Genomic DNA, 18,497 nt, shown 5'->3' on the forward strand with positions numbered 1-18,497 from the left:
ACTCTCCTACAGCTCACATTACTAAACTGATCATGACCAAACCTGACATGATGATGGTCTCCTTAGAGATGATGTACACCATTTTTCAAGATCAAAGTCAAGGTTAAAGGTTAAGGTCATATTTAGGGCGGCTCTTACAACATCCACTTGCTGCTTTGCGGGTACCCGCGCGTATAGCAAAATAACGCGCTAAATGCGGGTATCTTTGCTAGTATATATATAAATTGAGATCTATATAATACAGGAATTTCTTTTTTCGCGTGTATGTTGTCCGTTTATAGAAAGACCGACTTGTGAGTGCACGTGAAATAAAAACGTTTATCTACGTGTAGAACTTTCATGGTAGCATGATTGAAGTACTTCAGACTCTCGAAGTGAATTTTTAAGGAAGCTACGAATCACTTTTAAATATTTTTTTTTCAAAATTTACTTATGAGTGTTATTTAAAACGGCGACTTAATTAATATCTGGAAGAGAATCGCACACATAACATCGAATGTGCTGTTTTGATCCTGCCCTCGAATAGCTTCTTTTTTTTTAATGAAAAAGCAAAAGAATATTCTTTTTTTTCCATTTTTGAATATAATAAAATGTAAGCGAAAGGCATGGTAGATTTTGGTGTATTTAATAACTAACATCTCAATGTACGCTTGTTCGTCTGCATGCTTTCTCTCTTTCCCTTTCCCTCCATATATATGCAATCTTCACTATTGAATAAACGATTAAATTTATATGCATTAATATATAATTTTAGATTGTCATTTTTTTCTTTTTTCTTTCTGTATATAAGCTCCACTTCAAATGTTGAGCTTTGTATTATCTCGACAGTTACCTTTTAAAGAATTTCTCTAATTCTTCTTGGTCTCCTATATATATTACTTGGGGGTCATCACTAACCAAGGTCCGAAAGCCACTCGAGGATAAGGGTTAATGAATATAAGATGGTAGTGTAGTAATCGTTAATGGTGTAAATTGGGTAAAATTTAATTATTTATGTGGTTGGCTTAACAAGAATTTGTTTACATTGGATCTGAAGGCTAGCTTGTTGTAGTCAACCGGGAAACAGACCAGCGGAACAGTTACAAATGCGGGAAGTTCTGTGAAGAAGCTTTGTACATGGAATCTGCGTTTAGATTTAGGCACACATAGAGAGTGGGAGAAATCATATATAGTGGTTTTAGCTAGTGGAATGATTTTTGTGAACGTTTGTCAAGGGGGGGGGGGGTCATAGATTGGAGGCCAGTCGAGCACTTGCCATGAAAATAGCAATAGAGCAGAGACAGGCTCGCGACGTCTCTTCTGTGGGAAAAGGGTACAGGAAAGAGAAAAAGGGCATCACCTAATAATTGTGCGTAGGTTTCAAAGCTGATTTTGAACTCTATCAAGGCAGGATGGGCTCGCTGAGCAGCTCCTGTCTAGCTGTGGCAACAGTACTTCATTTTAGGACGCGTAGTGAATAAAACTCGGTATTCGTCAAAAAAAAAATCTTTATTATCCATTATAAAGAGTGATTATTCGATCAAGTCATAAGTTTTACTTTTTCAACGAAAGCAGAGAATATCCCTATTTCTTTTTCTTTTTAATATAAAAAAATGCATGTGAAGAGCATCTTAGATTTTGGTATATTTAGTAACTTAATATCTTAATGTGAGCTTTCTGTCTGCTCTCTCTCTCTCTCTCTCTCTTTCTCTCTCTCTCTCTCTCTTTCTCTCTCTCTCTATCTATCTATCTATCTCGCTCTCTATCTCTCTCTATATATTATTTCTGGGTATTTTAAATGTTGATGTCATGAATTGCGTAGGGTTACTAGAGTCGATTAGTGCATCTATGAAGAAGATTTTATTGTTAATATTTAATTTATGTGAAATATAAGAACGGGTTGGGTTTAGGGGATTTGCTGAAGGTTTTAATGTTTTCTTGATACTCGGTGGCAATGAAGATATCGTCGACACACAAAAAAAACTATGTTTAGTTTGTTTCTTGAGAAAGCGAAGATTTTATTTTCGATATTATGATGGAATCAAGGGATGATACTATCGAGATACTGTCAATTTGCATCTATTTTTACTTATAGGGTCGTTGAGTCTAACACACACACATACATATACATATACATATGCATATATATATATATATATATGTATGTGTGTGTGTGTGTGTGTGTATAATTAAAGAACATCTGTTTATTTTTCATCCGAATACAAACTAGAGAGTGTATCTTGTGTTTCCACAATTTGCCTATAAACATAATAGATGTAGTTCTACGCCCCCTGCTGCCTTTTTTTCTAAACGTTACCCATTGAAAACAATCTATTTATCAATATGAGTTTAAGAGTATTAATATATATCAGATTGTGGGTCAGATATCAGGATGACAACATCAAGGTTGCTGTTAAAAGAAACTCTCTTTACTATACTGTTGCAAGTGATGTTATGTCATGCACGAATACAGAACAACACCGGATAACGCTGCCACAATTATGAAGGAAAAAATTCCTCGATACAGCTCTTGACGAGAGAGGGCGAAACCGGTCGGCTGACAGTCTTTGTCTACTTTTAATCATGAATATTTTTTTTTAAATATGTCTTCCTTTTTTGATTGCGATAATGAAATTTGTACTCTCTCCCCAGATTATGATATATATTCAAAATTTAACGGTTTACAGACCAAAAAACAAGTGCGATTTTCATTTTTTAATAAATAAATATATTTGTTGAAAACCAAATTTGCAATTGGTAACAGAACCTAATCCATTAATTTTTATACGTACCATTCTGTAGGTGATAATACTTGGGACGCTTCAGATGTTGAAGTAAATTTTTAAGTTTTAATATCTCTGATACAAAAAAAGTAATCTCAGATTACCCTGACGAAGGTTCTACTATGAATCGAAAATCTGGTTTTTAATGAATATATTTATTTATTAAAAATACAGAACCGTTAAATTTTGTAATTTGTTATTCCATTATCAACAATGCTTATTAATTAATAGTCGATTTTCTAATTTTTGACACATGCAAATGACCAGCGCTCACACTTTATCAGAGACATTAAACCATAAAACCTAGCTTCAACATTTGGAGGCATCCCAAGCATTACCATCTACAATATGGAACGTATAAAAATATTGGGTTACCCTGTTTCAGCTACGAATCGAAAATTTAGTTTTTAATAAATATATTTATTTATAAAAAAAAAAAAAATGCACGTTTTTTAACAGTATTTAATTGGTCTTTTAAACTGTTATATTTTGAATTCGTATTGTAACAGGGCGCATATGAGCACATGTGAAAATATCAGTAGCAGCCGAAAGATGGATGGCAAGCGATTGTATTAGCAGCAGGAGCAGCGTTTGAACGCGTATGCAAATTGGCGAGTGTTCTTGAGCTTGTGTCTGAAGAAAAAAGAAAAAAAAAACACCACGTGGTCGGGGGGGGGGAACAAAGTCGGCGCCGAAGGAGACGGACGTGTAAAGCGAAAGCGTCCGGTCGAAAGAAAGAGAAATCCCACTATGTTAGATGGACATGAGGCAGCGAGAGACAATTTTTAAATGGTGTGGAGGCTTGAGAGTAACAGTAATAAATGCTTTTGTTAAAAAAGAAAAAACGCCGATTACTTTGTTCGTTTCTGTATGTATTAATAATAATTATTATTTAATTATATACATACATATATATATATATATGTATACAAATATATTATACATATATATATATATGTATACAAATATATTATACACATATATATACAAATATATTATACATATTATATATATATATATGCATACAAATATATTATACACATATATATACAAATATATTATACATATTATATATATATATATATATGCATACAAATATATTATACACATATATATACAAATATATTATACATATTATATATATATATATATATATATATATATATATATATATATATATATATATATATATATATATATTAGTGTTGGGATGATTAACCGGAATCGGAAAAATCGGAACTTTTGGTGGTATCGGATTCACTATCAGAATCGAAAAAATGTGTGCCTATTTTCCGGTGCCGAAAACGATTCCTTCATTTATTTATCTTTTATTTAATTTGATTTTGTTTGAAACCAAATCTTCCACTGCTGGTAGTAATAATAAAATTAATAAATATTTATTAATTTTAACCAATAAATCTAAAAGCTGTAAATCGTCCGCACAAGTGTGTGTTTTACGTTTCGAAAAACATATATGCACATTTAACGCGTGTTTCTACTGTAATAAAAAAATAACAACTTTATTGTTAAATATTTAGAGATTTATAAAGAATTGGAATCGGAATCGGTTATTGTATCGGAATCGGGAAAAATATTGGAATCGTCCCATCGCTAATATAATATATAATGTGTGTGTGAGAGAGAAAGAGTGGAAGAGATTATAATGGTTGGTAATTTATGAAGACTCTTACGTAATGAATCTTTTGGAAAGACGAATGGTTTGTAATTCCGACTGACGACAAGTCGTAAAACACACAAGAGAATCATGTGACCTGACATCTTTGAATACAAGTGATAAACATATGTGACGGCACAAGAAATGAAAGAATGCCGAAAATCTGTCAAAACAATGACAACCGAAAGACAGGTGCTCGCCAATGGCTTCTCAATTGTCGAGTATTCGTCTCGTAAACATTCATTCATATGTTATCTGGGGCAAGACACAGAAAGCATGTAAAGATACCAATCCTGGGAAACAACGTTTATATAGGTCGTTTAAAACATAAAGTAAAGTAAGTCGCCCTCTCATGTATGTGCTAAGTAGCGTTTTTAATACATAAATAAAAGTCTGTTCGATCAACGACAAAAGGCAGATAATGTTCTGTGATCAACAAAAATATTACTTTTGATGCATTGCTTTTGTATTAATATTTGATCCAATCACCAGTGTCTTTTTTTATTACTAATGTCGGTGAAGAGAACGACCCATTTTTTTCCGTGAACATTGCCTCGGCATATTCCGGCAGCTTACATAAACCGGCGGAATATGGCGAAACGCGCAGTGAATGCAACAAACGGTCATTAATAAATTTGAAGAAAATGCTAGCTTTAATCGTACAAAAATTTAAAAATAAGGAAAAATAAAAAAAATAAAAAAACGTTTTTATTTGTTGCTGCATATTATTCTCCAAAAAATAAATATTTATTCATCAAACTTACCAAAAGTTGATTTTTATTTATTTTTTAATTATATTTCTATTTTTCTTAATCGAAATTACTGTACTATGAATATTTTCTATCATGATGGTTTTTTTTTTTTTTTTAGCATTTTAGAATTTGATCAGCGCCCGGTTTACATAAGATGCTGGAATATGCCGGCGCAAACTCCACGGAAAGATGGATTGTTCTCTGAACAAGTACCATAATGGTATATATATAGGGTGTTGGAAGGGATAATTATTTATCTGTCTCTCTGTCTCCTCCTCTTTCTCTCTCTTTCTGTCTGTCTCTGTATCTCTATCTCTCTGTCTCTGTCTGTCTGTCTCTCTCTCTAATATATATATATATATATATATATATATATATATATATATATATAATCCACGGAGTTAGCATACTCACATGCCGTCAGCCATAACTGGAGAGAAATCCAGATAAAGATAGATAGATGGGTTGAGAAATGTAAAAAATTAAAAGTTTTAATATAACTATGTTACACTTTAGCACCGGGCAACACCGGATAATCCTGTTAGTTATTACTAAATTTTGTCTCGCTGTATCTCGATTATTTATGATGAAGTAAATTGCAAAGGTTAACTGGATATTGTGTTGAAACGTTTGTCTGTTTTAAAGTATGATTTAAAGAATAATAAAACTAATACTTATTGACAAGGAGATATCTTTGCAGAAACGTAACTTGAAACCTGAATAAAAATATCCGTTTCAGAAACATAAATAACAAAATGACATTTACACATAACTATAGCAAAAAGATATATGCGAATCATTTCTTTCTCAGCTGAATTGAAATATTTTAGAATATGCATTTGTTGTATAGCAGTCTACATATAAAAGTACATATACTCTTTACAATTAACGTACATGTGACGATTTGGGTAGTGGGACAGCACTACTGTCAAAGGAAAAGTAAGACGCCTCCTTCCCTCCTCTAGTCTGTGGGAGACCCTTGAGCAGGGTCGAGAACCCACTTAGCCTCCCGATCAGAGTAACGTTAACTCATGGAAAGCAGGTTATTGATGTAATACGGAAGCAAACAGAAATAATATAACCCTCTTAAGGGGTTACAAATAAAAACAGAACGCCAAAATAAAGTAAAAACATGTATTGCAAAGCATACAATAGGTGGGTTGTCCGTCATAGCCGACGAACGACCTAGGTTGGTCCACCGGATATCGACTGGTTATTTATTTGTTTCCCACGAAACAAAATGTGACACATGGTCGGTTTAATGTGGGAGATAACCAGCTCCCCTCAAAAGGGGCATTCTGCAAAAATAAAATTGCCTTAGTATAGAAGGGTTTCCCCCTCCATTGACTAAGGACAATTAATTTTAATGCAGCATCTAAGCAGACACCACCCTTCAGTGAACAGCCCGGTACAAGTACCGGGTGTCGAATGACACTTTACGGCTTAATCTTCCGGTATCTATTGAGATTGGAATAGTCAATTAGTAGGTAACATAGGTTAGTTCCGCCACAACACTCCCCTCCCAAGCTCATAACTCTGGACGGTGTATCAGTATTTTTCCCCCTTTTTGTGTGAACCATGAACGGCTCGGTGATTTTCCTTTTCCTGCCCGAACGTCATTTTTCTGGTGTAATTTGAGGAGGCTCAAGATCAAACGTGTCGTCGACGGTTTTAATAGCCTCTACTTCTTCCTGGGGAAACTCTTCTTGGTCCTCAATCAAACATTTGCATATCTGGTTCACATGCCTTCTGTGTGTGAATTTTGGTCCCTGGATTATATAGATCACATTTCCGATCCTGTGTATTACTTTTCCCAGTTCTCAAAATGAAAAGTTATTTTTAAAATGTACAATTTCTCTTCAAGATCATATTTTTAGTGGTGCCGTAGAGGTTCTCCTGTGTATGGTTTGTCTTAGTAGAAAATTCTCAAATACTGATCTGATTTTACAGCTAAACATAACATCCTTCTGGGTTGTTAGGGTTTGCTGTTATCCTGAATTCTAGTATACAGTTTTTTTTCCGTAAGTGATCAATAAGCCTTCCTTAGCGCCCTCTTTTAAGGTGTCTAAAAAACGCTCTGTTTGGTCGTTACTTCTCGAATGATATTGTGGGGTTGTAAAATCTTTTACCTGATATGTCTCGCAAAATTCTTAGAAATGAATTATGTAGCATCAAAGCTAACTAGGCAGTTAATAAGACCAAAACGAGCGAAAAGCTCAGGTAAGAAATTAATGGTTTCTGCTGTGGTTTCCTGCATCTTAACACCTCTGATCATCTAACAAAAAACTATCCACCACTATCCAGTAATAGAATTCATCCACTACCCCCGCAAAGTCTATATGTATCCTGGACTACAGTTGTTCGGATTTGGGCAAAGGTTTGTGGGTAATCGGTGGTGCCTTTTCAGCTAAAGCACAACCTTTACATATTACTTTTAAAAACAATGTTTACAAAATGTCTACGAACGTGCGTAGACATTTTGTAAACATTGTTTTTAAAAAATAAAAAATAATACTTCTATTATGTTTTAAACGACTGTAATAGTTTATTTTGGAAGTATATTTCATAAAGAAAATTGACAACCCACTTTAAAAACAGAAATTACGAGTTTTATATATTTTATTCGCAGTTTTTTGTTGGGGGTGTCAAAAATTCCGCCTAAAATTCTGATACACCTACCGGATCACGTGACTCTTCTGGCGGCCATGTTGTAAGCCCTAACGGTATTTTTGGAGATTACCCTTTATCCTACTATTTATCCGCAATGCAGCGATTACTGAGTTCTCGGGGGGGGGGGGTCCTTTAGGCCGGGATTAGCCTAGACAGCCTATCCGCATGCGCGATATTCTTTGACGCTAAGAATTCCAGTTTAAAATGATAATTCAATAAACTGATTCCCCATCTTAGTAAACGGTTGGCAGTAAATATGGATAGTCTTTTAATCAAAAAATGGTTAGAATGTGGCTTATGGTCTGTTTGAAACGTAAAATGCCTACCGTGCAGGTAATGATAAAATTTTGAGACAGCATAGATGATGCCGAAACCCTCTTTCTTTATCTGTGCGTACTATTTTCGGCCGGGAGCAGTGTGTTGTATGCATAGGCAATTCGTTTTTTTCGACCCCTCTGGCATCTTTGTGTAACAGACGTGCACCTATACCGTATTAGCAAGCATCGCTAGCCACTATGATGTCTAGTTTTGTGATTAAAATGTGTGAGGAAAAAGTCTGATGTTAACACCATTTTAATTTCCTCAAACGCTTACTGACACGCGGCAGTCAATTCCCAACGTTTATCTTTTTTCAAAAGCTTGTTCAAAGTTGCCCGCAGTTGATGCATTCTTTGAATGAAACACCAGTAATAGTTAGCGAGCCCTAGGAAACTTTGTAGTTCGGTAGTATTTTATGGTGCCGGCATGTTACTTATCGCAGCATCTCTCTCTGGGTTTGGACCTCTGCCATTCTTGTCAATTATGTGCCCCAAATATGTTATTGTCTGCGGGAAAAATTTGCATCTGACTTCTTTGATTTTGAATCCAAAAGTCTGTATCCGTATTAATACTTCGTAGATATGGTCTTTGTGTTGTTTCTTGTGTCCATAACCTGTTGAAAAATGGCAGGGGCGACCTTGACTCCAAACGCTAATATTTCATATCTTTAAAGACCTCGATGGATATTTATGCAGCGTAATTTAGCATACTCATTTTCAACTGGAATCTGTAGATATGCGACGGTTAGATCGATTTTTGAGAAAATCTGACCACCGTTTAGCCTTGTAAAAACGTCATCCAGACTTGGCAAGGGAAAATAGAAGTCCTCCAAGGACACATTCAATCCTGCCGAAAAATCTGCTGTAACACGGATTTCACTTGATTTCTTTTTCACATAGACCATGGGGCAGCTCACTTACTGTATTATATTTTCGATAGAATGCCCACATTTTCTAATCTATCGAGCTCCTGGTCGATTTTTTTTCCAGCAACGCAAATGGCACATTGCATTTTCTTTTGAAAACTGGTTGTACAGTCTGTTTTAATCTTAATTCCGCGGCCATTTTTGTACATTTTCCTAGGCCCGGTGCGAATACTTCCGTAAATTCGTTTTTTAAATTCGCGATTAACGTCTCCGTTTCTGCTGGCACTAATTATGCTTTCCTGCAGAATGTAGAAATTCATACATCCAGTTTGACCCGAGTAGATTAGTGATATTCTTTAATAAATAAGCTTTTACTTTTTCTTCTTTCCCAATAATGTGATGTTCTCTAAAAAGTCACCTTCAGTCTTTGCTATTTTGTGTGTTCTCAGCATTATCGGTTTATTCAGTTTTTTCCAGATATTTAAATTTACTATCGAAAGGTTTGAACCCGAATCTAGTTGCATTTTTATTTCTTTATCATGAATTTTTATGGTCACATATTTTCGCAACCCTTTTTCGTTATTTTCAGTCTCCGCCAAACACACTCGGGTTTTGTATTTAATTTTATTTCTACAATGAGTACTTTTGTGCCCTACTTTTTTTCTTTTTTTTTTTTTTACATATTAAACATTTTCTTGATAAATATGCACAGTCCTTAACTCAATGCACATTATCACGTCGATTACACGGAGACGGGATTTTTCTTTTTTTCAAACTCTGTAGTAACTATGTGTGATATGTGTGTTCTTTTCCTCTAATGTATTTTATGTTTTACGTGTTTTTTAAATGGTCTGTCCGCTCTTTTACCTCCGCGACTCCAGATTCGATATCTATCGAATCCCTTTAATTAATTTCTATTTTCTAGCAGTCTTCCGTTAACTTTTGTAGGGTTAGGGTTAGGGTTAGTTCATCTCCTAATTTTGTTAGACACACCTAATTTCCTCAAGACACACCTAATTTCCTTAAGATCTCAAGAGCTCCCCCAATAGTGTTTCTCACCCATTGTGCCACATGTGTCCTTTGTCAACACGTGCGTGTGTGCAGGCGTGTTTGTGTTTAACACATTCAAATGAACAGTCAAAGTAGTAAATCTCTGTATAATTCATATAACAGTTCACAGGAAACATTCCTTTAAGACGCAGATCTTTAATAAACAATAACAGATGAGCGTAAAACAGTTTTTTTTGTTTGTTTTTTTTACATAGGCGTCACCACTTATCAAGGCCGATCGGCCACTCAAGGATAAGGGTTAAAGAGTGTAGAGTAGTCAAAAGAACAATATAGTAATCAATAGTAATGGGAGTTCGGTAAATTTGTTAACTTAAGTGGAACGGCTCATCAGAAACTTGTTCACGTTGGACTTGAAGACAACCATATTATAGACAGCTGGAAAGCAGGAAAACGGAAGACAATTCCACAGGCGTGCAGTTCTAAGAAAGAAGCTTTGATCATGGAATCTATGTTTAGGTTTAGGCACAGATAAAGAGTGGGGAAAATTATTGATAATGTCAAGAGCAATTGCCCTAGAAAGGTTGCCTCTGTCGAGAGATTCGCTAATCCTATGATATATAACTGCAAGCACATCTGCTGTAGATCTAGCAGAACGGAAACCATATTGAGTGTCACTAAGAAGGTTATTTTTGCTGAGATGGTTGATTACTTCTCTATTTAACACAGATTCCAGCAACTTACTCATGACGCACAGGAGAGTTATTGGCCTGTACTGAGAGGGGGATGAACGATCACCTGAATTCTTAAATACAGGGCATACTGATGAGATTTTCCAGGCTGATGGGAAGCAATTTTCCTTAAGACAACGTTTAAACAGTTTTGTAAGTATGGGTGCTAGTTCTGGTTGAAGTTTTTTGAGTACTATAATTGGAATACCGTCAGGGCCGGTTGCTTTACTGGAATCAAGATTTTTGATTAGCTTGGCAACATCACATACAGATATTTGTATATCACATAGTGTGTTTTCTGATACAGGAGGAAATATTAGGGGTTGGCGGCCTTGGTCGCAAAGGGTAGAATTGGCTGCAAAGTTCTTGGCAAAGAGTTTGGCTTTGTCTGATGCTGACGAGATTACCTCAGGTCCATTGATGATAGTTGGGATAGAGCACACGCTTCTGTTCAGGATTCTGTTTGCAATTTGGCAAAACTGGTGGGAACCAAGCCGCTGCTCAGCTACTTTGGACTTGACGGATTGAGCATACAACTCTCTTGCGTTCTTTATTACTTTCTTACAATGGTTGCTGACAGTCCTGAAAGCGGCTTTAGTTTCCATGCATCTGTTACGTTGGAAGCAGTGGAAAAGTGATTTCTGTGCGCAATAGCAGCAGCACATTCTGGAGAAAACCATGACTGGCTGTTAGGTTTTTGCTGGAACTTTTTCGAGGGTATGAAATCGTCTATACCTACAATTAACCATTCTGTCAGGTCTGATACTATATACGACACATCCTTTTTAAACATGGAACGGACTGCTAACTTCAATTCCAGTACGCGTAATAATCAACAGTAATAACTTTTATACGAGCGAGTTGCACAGATAAAAGTAGATATACCTTTGTGTATTGTTTTTTCAAACTTCTAGTAAACCAAGATACTTCCCGCCAAAGGAAACGTTAAATAACAGGTTATATTTTACATAACTGTATTTTTACGTATCCATGTTTCCCTCGGATTTTGCCAACGTTTCTCTTTTGGTTTTTACATCTTTCTAGAATGCGTCTATTAGTGCTTTCGTGAACGTAAAATTTATATATATATATATATATATATATATATATATATATATATATATATATATATATATACTAGCAGTTCAGCTCGGCTTTGCTCGGGTCCTATGTACTGTTCATAACTTTATATGCATATATATATATATATATATATATATATATATATATATATTAAAAAGTTTGACTCATCTCCAGGTAACCTATATCTAAAATTTCAAGTGTTTAGACCCAAAATTGGCGGAGGAGTTTGGTAGAGTCTGCAGAGGTCAACTCTTTCAACTTTGACTTCTTGGCAGCCGAATTTTCACCCAAAAACTGATTATAAAGTTTGCTGCATGTCTGAATACCCTTTATGTAAAATTCTAAATATATATATATGTATTTATTTATATATAAATACTTTTCACTTGAACAAACTAACCAATCGATTTCCTTGGTTATATTACACACTCTCTGCTATTATTTCCATTGGCCAATGACCAAACATCTCTAAAGCAAAAGACTTGAGAGGGGTTTTTGTACCCCCCCCCCCATTTTACAATGGTGACCATATTATGACACTTGAGAACTTAATTTATCTGTTCTATTTACTTGGTTAAGGAAAAAATGTGCTTGGTAATATGCTGTTGTCGCCTTTTCTCGTTACAGACGAATGGAACCAATGTGTGAAACGCATCTGCCGCTACAGCAGCTCCATCATATGTCAAGCAGGTACGGTGATTCTTATCTACAACGTGAGGACGGCCAACAACAAGAGCTTCAGTCGGAGGGAGTTTCAAATGTTTAAGAATGCGTGCATGGGCCGGACAGTCTGCGAAGTGGAAAGTATATGTGAACAGCCCTTGATTGTCAGTTATACTTGCGTAAAAGGTGAGTATTTATTTAACCCCACGCCGGGTCAGGTGATGTTTTGAAAAACCAGAGCACTAGAAGTGCTCCTTGGCCAGCAAAGGCTGCTCCGTACGCATTTCTCGATAGAAGCGCTTCGTGTAATTGGCAATAAACAAAAATTGTTTTCGATACTTATCACGAACCTGCCATAAGGCCACGTCGTTATATTCTCGCATTTTACAGTAAGCTGCTAGAAAAGAAGCCAGAAAAAAACTGCGCGGCTATCCAATCAGCAATCAGCTGTCAGCAGACGATGTTTTTGATGGTAGTCTTATACTTTTCTTTAAAAAAATCTTGTTTTCGATCATAATTGTTTCCATGAATAAAATAAAAGTATTTGCTTCCTATAATCCAACTTACAGGAAGTGTTATTTTCTTGTGTTAAAGTTTTGTTTCGATAATTTGAATTAATCATTTGGCAGCGTTCGCGTTTATATCTAACTTCACATTCGTCTGACTGTCTGTCTGTTTGACTTGGATTTTCATGATTTTTTTTTTTTTTTACCAAAATTAGATAATTTTGTTTATAAAAACACTCCAGACAAAACACGAATCCATCTGATGTAAGGACCTAAAAAATACTACTTTAATGTTAAAAACTAGTCAACACTATGGATTCCTACCCAGAAAACAGCAATTTTTCCCCCTTTGTGTAACAAAGCACGAACGCGGGTATGGCAGCTGTATGCAAATGACCGAGCCGTGTGCAAAGTGACATCAAGGCGATGAAGAAAAGAAAAAATATAAAATAAAGAACATCTGTGCAGACCGAGAATCACAATCACATTTTTATTCGGGAAAGTACCCGGAAATAAATGTTTCAATGGAAAAAAAGTGAGTTATTCTTTGTTTTGGTTTCCTTTGCGACGGAGTCTACAACGTGTTGGGTCCCGAATATCTACATTTTAACACGTGTATAGTCGTATACTACGTTACATTTGTCGGGAATATCGCTTATGGAATTTGAGGACTAAAGAATAAAATAAGAAAGCGATAATTACGAGGTTGCTAGAAGTAAACCCAAAGTTCACCTTCTACTCTTCTAAAATCAAGATGCATTTGTTAAATTGAAGAAGTCATAAAGGGTTTCGATTCCAATACAAATGCATTTGTTTGTTGCTGTTGTTTGTTGTTGCTGTTGTTGTTGTTGTTGTTGTTGTTGTTGTTGTTGTTAATCTTTTGACTAATTTCATTGTATTCGAATACTATTTATATATATTTTTTATCGTTTTCGTTTATGTGGAGTTAGTCAATTTTTTTTTTGTCAGCGTTGGCGAAGGTATGCACTCTCTAAGTGATCCTGTCATTTATCCGAATTTGTCTATTTACAGAAACGCGTATAATGAGGACTTGCAAAAGAGAGCCGTTGCAACAGAAAGGCGGTTTCATTCAGAGTTTAAAATATCCTTCAATGTCGAGATACACGTCGTGCGAATGGAAGATTTCGGTTCCGCCGGGAGAGTATGTGTTCTTACGCCTGCACGACACGATGTTGAATGCCCAGAGCGGTAAGACGTGCAAAAGCGGTCTCAAGGTGGAGACGGACGCCCGATGCGAAGGGCTCAACTTCACCAGTCAGATCATCTGTAACAACAAGGACGACTCGAAACCACAAAATATCGTTGCCTGTGGAAATGTCAGTCTGAAACAAGTCTATGATAAATATATGAACAGAGACTTCAGGTTTTGGATCTCGTTTGAAGGTATGTGACTTTCTTTTTTTAATGTCCTCTCCCGTACTATATATATATATATATATATATATATATATATATATATATATATATATATAGACATCCACATACAGTACTGTTTCGCTGTTTCACAGCTCATCAGTGCTACTAGACAGGCAACTGCCTCAAGCCCGGATCGAAACCGGACCGCCACAATGACAGTCAATGAGATTATGCTATACGGCTGCTGCTGAGTGGGTAATGAATAAACGATGTTCTTTACATATATATATATATATATATATATATATATATATACAGTGCCGGCAAAAAGAAAGTCCGCACTTGTAATCTTTTCAAAAACTGCAAATTTAAGCTAAATTTATCTGACTGTTTAAACAAACTATACCTCATTTGATTCGACTTTTATTCTTCTAAAATTTTACCTGTTCATATTTGACTTTTAATTGAAATATTCTAGTGTTCACGTCAATTAAAAAAAAAAACTTCCAATTGAGGAGGCAAAAAGAAAGTCCGCAGCAACAAATTCCCTTAAAACCAGCTTAAATTATCGCCCTTAAATCAGTTTAAAATATTCACCAACAGGCACCAAAGCATCCCTAATCGTAATTGTTGTTGTTCCAGGTTATACAACGTCACATTTAGTCCATATGCGACGACTTTCTATTAGTGATCATTAGGAACTCATTAATCTCCACTTTTCTGGTTTATCCAATCGAGAAATCGGTCGTAGATTGAAATGTGACGAGAAAACGGTACAAAAGACAGTGCAAAAGCACCAAAACACCGGCAGTGTTCGTGATGCCCCTAAATCTGGTCGTACTAGAGTAACTTCTAACAGGAAAGACAATGCTATCAAGATCCGCAGCCGAAGAAACAGATTTGAAACGGCTCCCCAAATCCAACAACAGTGCAATCTTGTTAAAAAGTGCTCTCTTTCTACTGTCAAAAACAGATTAAAGGAAGTTAATTTCTGAGGATATGTTGCAAGACGCAAGCCAATGATTTCTGTAAAGAACAGAAAGCGCCGTCTGGACTTCGTCAGATGCAATGAAGATCATGACTCTTCATATTGGTCAAAGGTGCTTTTTAGCGACGAAAGCAAGTTTAATAGGCTGGGCAGTGGTGGTAGGCAGTTCGCCCGTCGGAGGAAAGACGAAGAATTTCATCCTGGGTGCTCAGTTTCAACACTGCAAGGTAGTGGAGGTTCAGTCTTGACGTGGGGCATTATTGGTATCATTAGTCCAGGGCCTATAGTTCGCTTGCAAAGTCGACTTAATTCGACCAAGTACATTAATATGTTGACTGAGCATTTTCTACCCTACTTTGGTCGGAATTTGGATGATAATCCCATCTTCATGCAGGATAATGCTCCCATTCACACAGCTGGCAATGTCAGGAGGTTCCTGGAAGAGCATGATATTCTGTGTTTGGATTGGTCTGCACAATCTCCAGACCTCAATCCTATCGAAAACGTATGGCATTACATCAAGCAACAGCTACGCAATGATAAAATTTCAAAATTGGTAAAACTTTAGACCAAACTTAAAGAAAAGTAGGAAGCCCTTTCCCTGGGGTATTGCTGCAGCCTAATTCAAGGAATTCCCAAAAGAGTGCAAGCTGTCAAATTGCAGAGGGGCTATGCTACTACATATGAACTAGTTCATTGTGTTCCTGTTGTATTTGTGTTGCATTAATGTCCTAAAGTTACATTTAAATAACAATATTCCATTGTGCGGACTTTCTTTTTGCCTCCTCAATTTGAAGTTATTTTTTATATTGACTTGAACACTAGAATATTCCAATTAAAAGTCAAATATGAACAGGTAAAATTTTAGAAGAATAAAAGTCGAATCAAATGAGGTATAGTTTGTTTAAACAGTCAGATAAATTTAGCTTAAATTTGCAGTTTTTGAAAAAATTACAAGTGCGGATTTCTTTTTGCCGCCTATATATATATATATATATATATATATATATATATATATATATATATATGCATATATATATATATGCATATATATGCATATATATATATATGCATATATATATATATGCATATATATATATATATGCATATATATATATGCATATATATATATATATATATATATATATATATATATATATATTAATACTAATATGTATAGATTACATATATGACATTTAAAAAGATTTAATCGGGTATCCTGCTAGTATAGTAAAGATATAATTGGTTTGTAATGTGAAAACAGTGTCTTTGTTCTATTTCAGAACGAAAACAGCTGTTAGCATTCAAAGTGTATATAGGATTTTTGCATGAAGGGAGTGAGATTTTTTTAGCGTGATATAGCCGTTAGACATTTAAAAATATATGATGCAATTATATATATATAAATATATATATATATATATATATATATATATATATATATATATATATATATATACTAGCATTCATGCACTGCGTTGCCCGGGTGTTTGAAGGTGTATGTTGAGCATAAAAAAATAAAATGTAGTAGGAAGGCAGTCTCGAACCCGTAACGCAAAGGAGGAAAAGAACGGGAAAACCCTGACGTCTTTGCTGTTACGACCACCGCCAAACCGGATCTGACATAGGTTTTAATTAAGGCTAGACAATTGAAAGGAGATGATGACTTTCAAAAATATCGGCGAAAAAAGCGACCCCTCACTGTAGAAAAGTGCCCAGTTGAAGGTGAAGATATTAATGTTTTTAGTCAATTTTTCGATATTTGTCGTCTGAAAGGTCGAACTTCAAAACAATACTGATCTAGTAAAAATCCGTTGCCTCTGTCGAAAGTTTTAAGCAAACATGCAAACATACATACATACATATGGCGGAGGAATTTGGTAGAGTCGCCAAAGATCCACTCTTTCAACTTTGACCTCTTGCCAGCTAAATTTTCGCCCGAAACCTGATTAAAAAGCTTGCTGCATGTCTGAATATTTAGGCACAAAATTGGCTGAATAGTTTGCTAAAGACCGCAAAGGTCAAATCGTTTATTCTGCCAAAAACCGATTAAAAATCTTGCCCTATGTCTAAATACACTTTATGTAAAATTTCAAAAATTGCCTGAGTAATTTGGTGGAGATGTAAAGGTCAATTTTTTTTAAAACTTTGACCTCAATTTGGACTACTTAACATTTATTGTTTTGGGCTTAAATTCAATTAAAAAGTTTGAGCCTTGTCCAAGTAATCTACATCTAACATTTTCAGTGTTTAGACCCAAAATTGACAGAGGAGTTTGGTAGAGTTTTCAATAGTTAAATCGTTGAACTTTGACAGCCAAATTTCTGGCCGAAAACCTATTAAATAGATTTCCCAAATCTCAATACCCCTTATATCAATTCTCGAGTCTGTAGACTGAAAATTGACTGAGTAGTTTGGTAGGGAAATGTGTACACACACACAGACAGACAATTTCACTTATATATAATGGGTAAATGGTAATAAAAACCTGAAGAAAGTGCTCAATACTGCTGTAGAGCAAAACGTTTTTATTACCATTTTTAATCTGCTTGGTTACACATGTTTTTATTACCGGAGTCGTGTTAATGATCCGACAATTTCGTCAGACATCACAGAAATAAATACAGGGTGTCCATAAAGTTCGTATGCACTTATAACTTTATTTATATTTGCGATAGAAATAAGAACACCATTGTTAAATGGATGAAAAAATTTAAAGAGACAGGCTCTGTCCATGATAAACCACGGTCTGGAAGGCCATGTGTCAGTGACGAAAGTGTTGCTTCCATAGAAGAATCCTTTACTGCAAGTCCAAGAAAGTCTGTAAGGCGGGCATCATTGGAGCTCGGGCTGCCAAAGTCTACTGTGCATAAGATTCTGCGGGCAAAACTTCATATGAAAGCTTACAAAATTCAATTACATCAACAGTTGTTAGAAGAGGATTATTATGCACGGCTAACTTTCTGTCACCAGTTCAATGAAAAACTTTTCAATAATGATGCATTTGTGAGTAATTTACTGTTTTCTGATGAAGCAACATTTCACATTAGTGGCAAGGTCAACAGGCATAATTGCCGGATTTGGGGAACTGAAAACCCA

General features: G+C 35.4%; 1 protein-coding gene across 1 annotated transcript in view; it reads left to right on the plus strand.

Moving 5' to 3' along the window:
* The window catches only part of LOC145291401 (uncharacterized), a 206,767-nt gene that overhangs the window by 167,801 nt on the left and 20,469 nt on the right, over positions 1-18,497 (plus strand). The window contains exons 2-3 of the mRNA XM_080137202.1: positions 12,492-12,713; positions 14,066-14,437. Coding sequence (XP_079993328.1) covers positions 12,492-12,713; positions 14,066-14,437 — 594 coding nt within the window. The remainder of the gene's footprint in view (positions 1-12,491; positions 12,714-14,065; positions 14,438-18,497) is intronic.

This window comes from Euprymna scolopes, chromosome 12 (assembly GCF_053919585.1).
Source record: "Euprymna scolopes isolate OS-2025 chromosome 12, ASM5391958v1, whole genome shotgun sequence".
NCBI lineage: Eukaryota > Metazoa > Mollusca > Cephalopoda > Sepiida > Sepiolidae > Euprymna > Euprymna scolopes.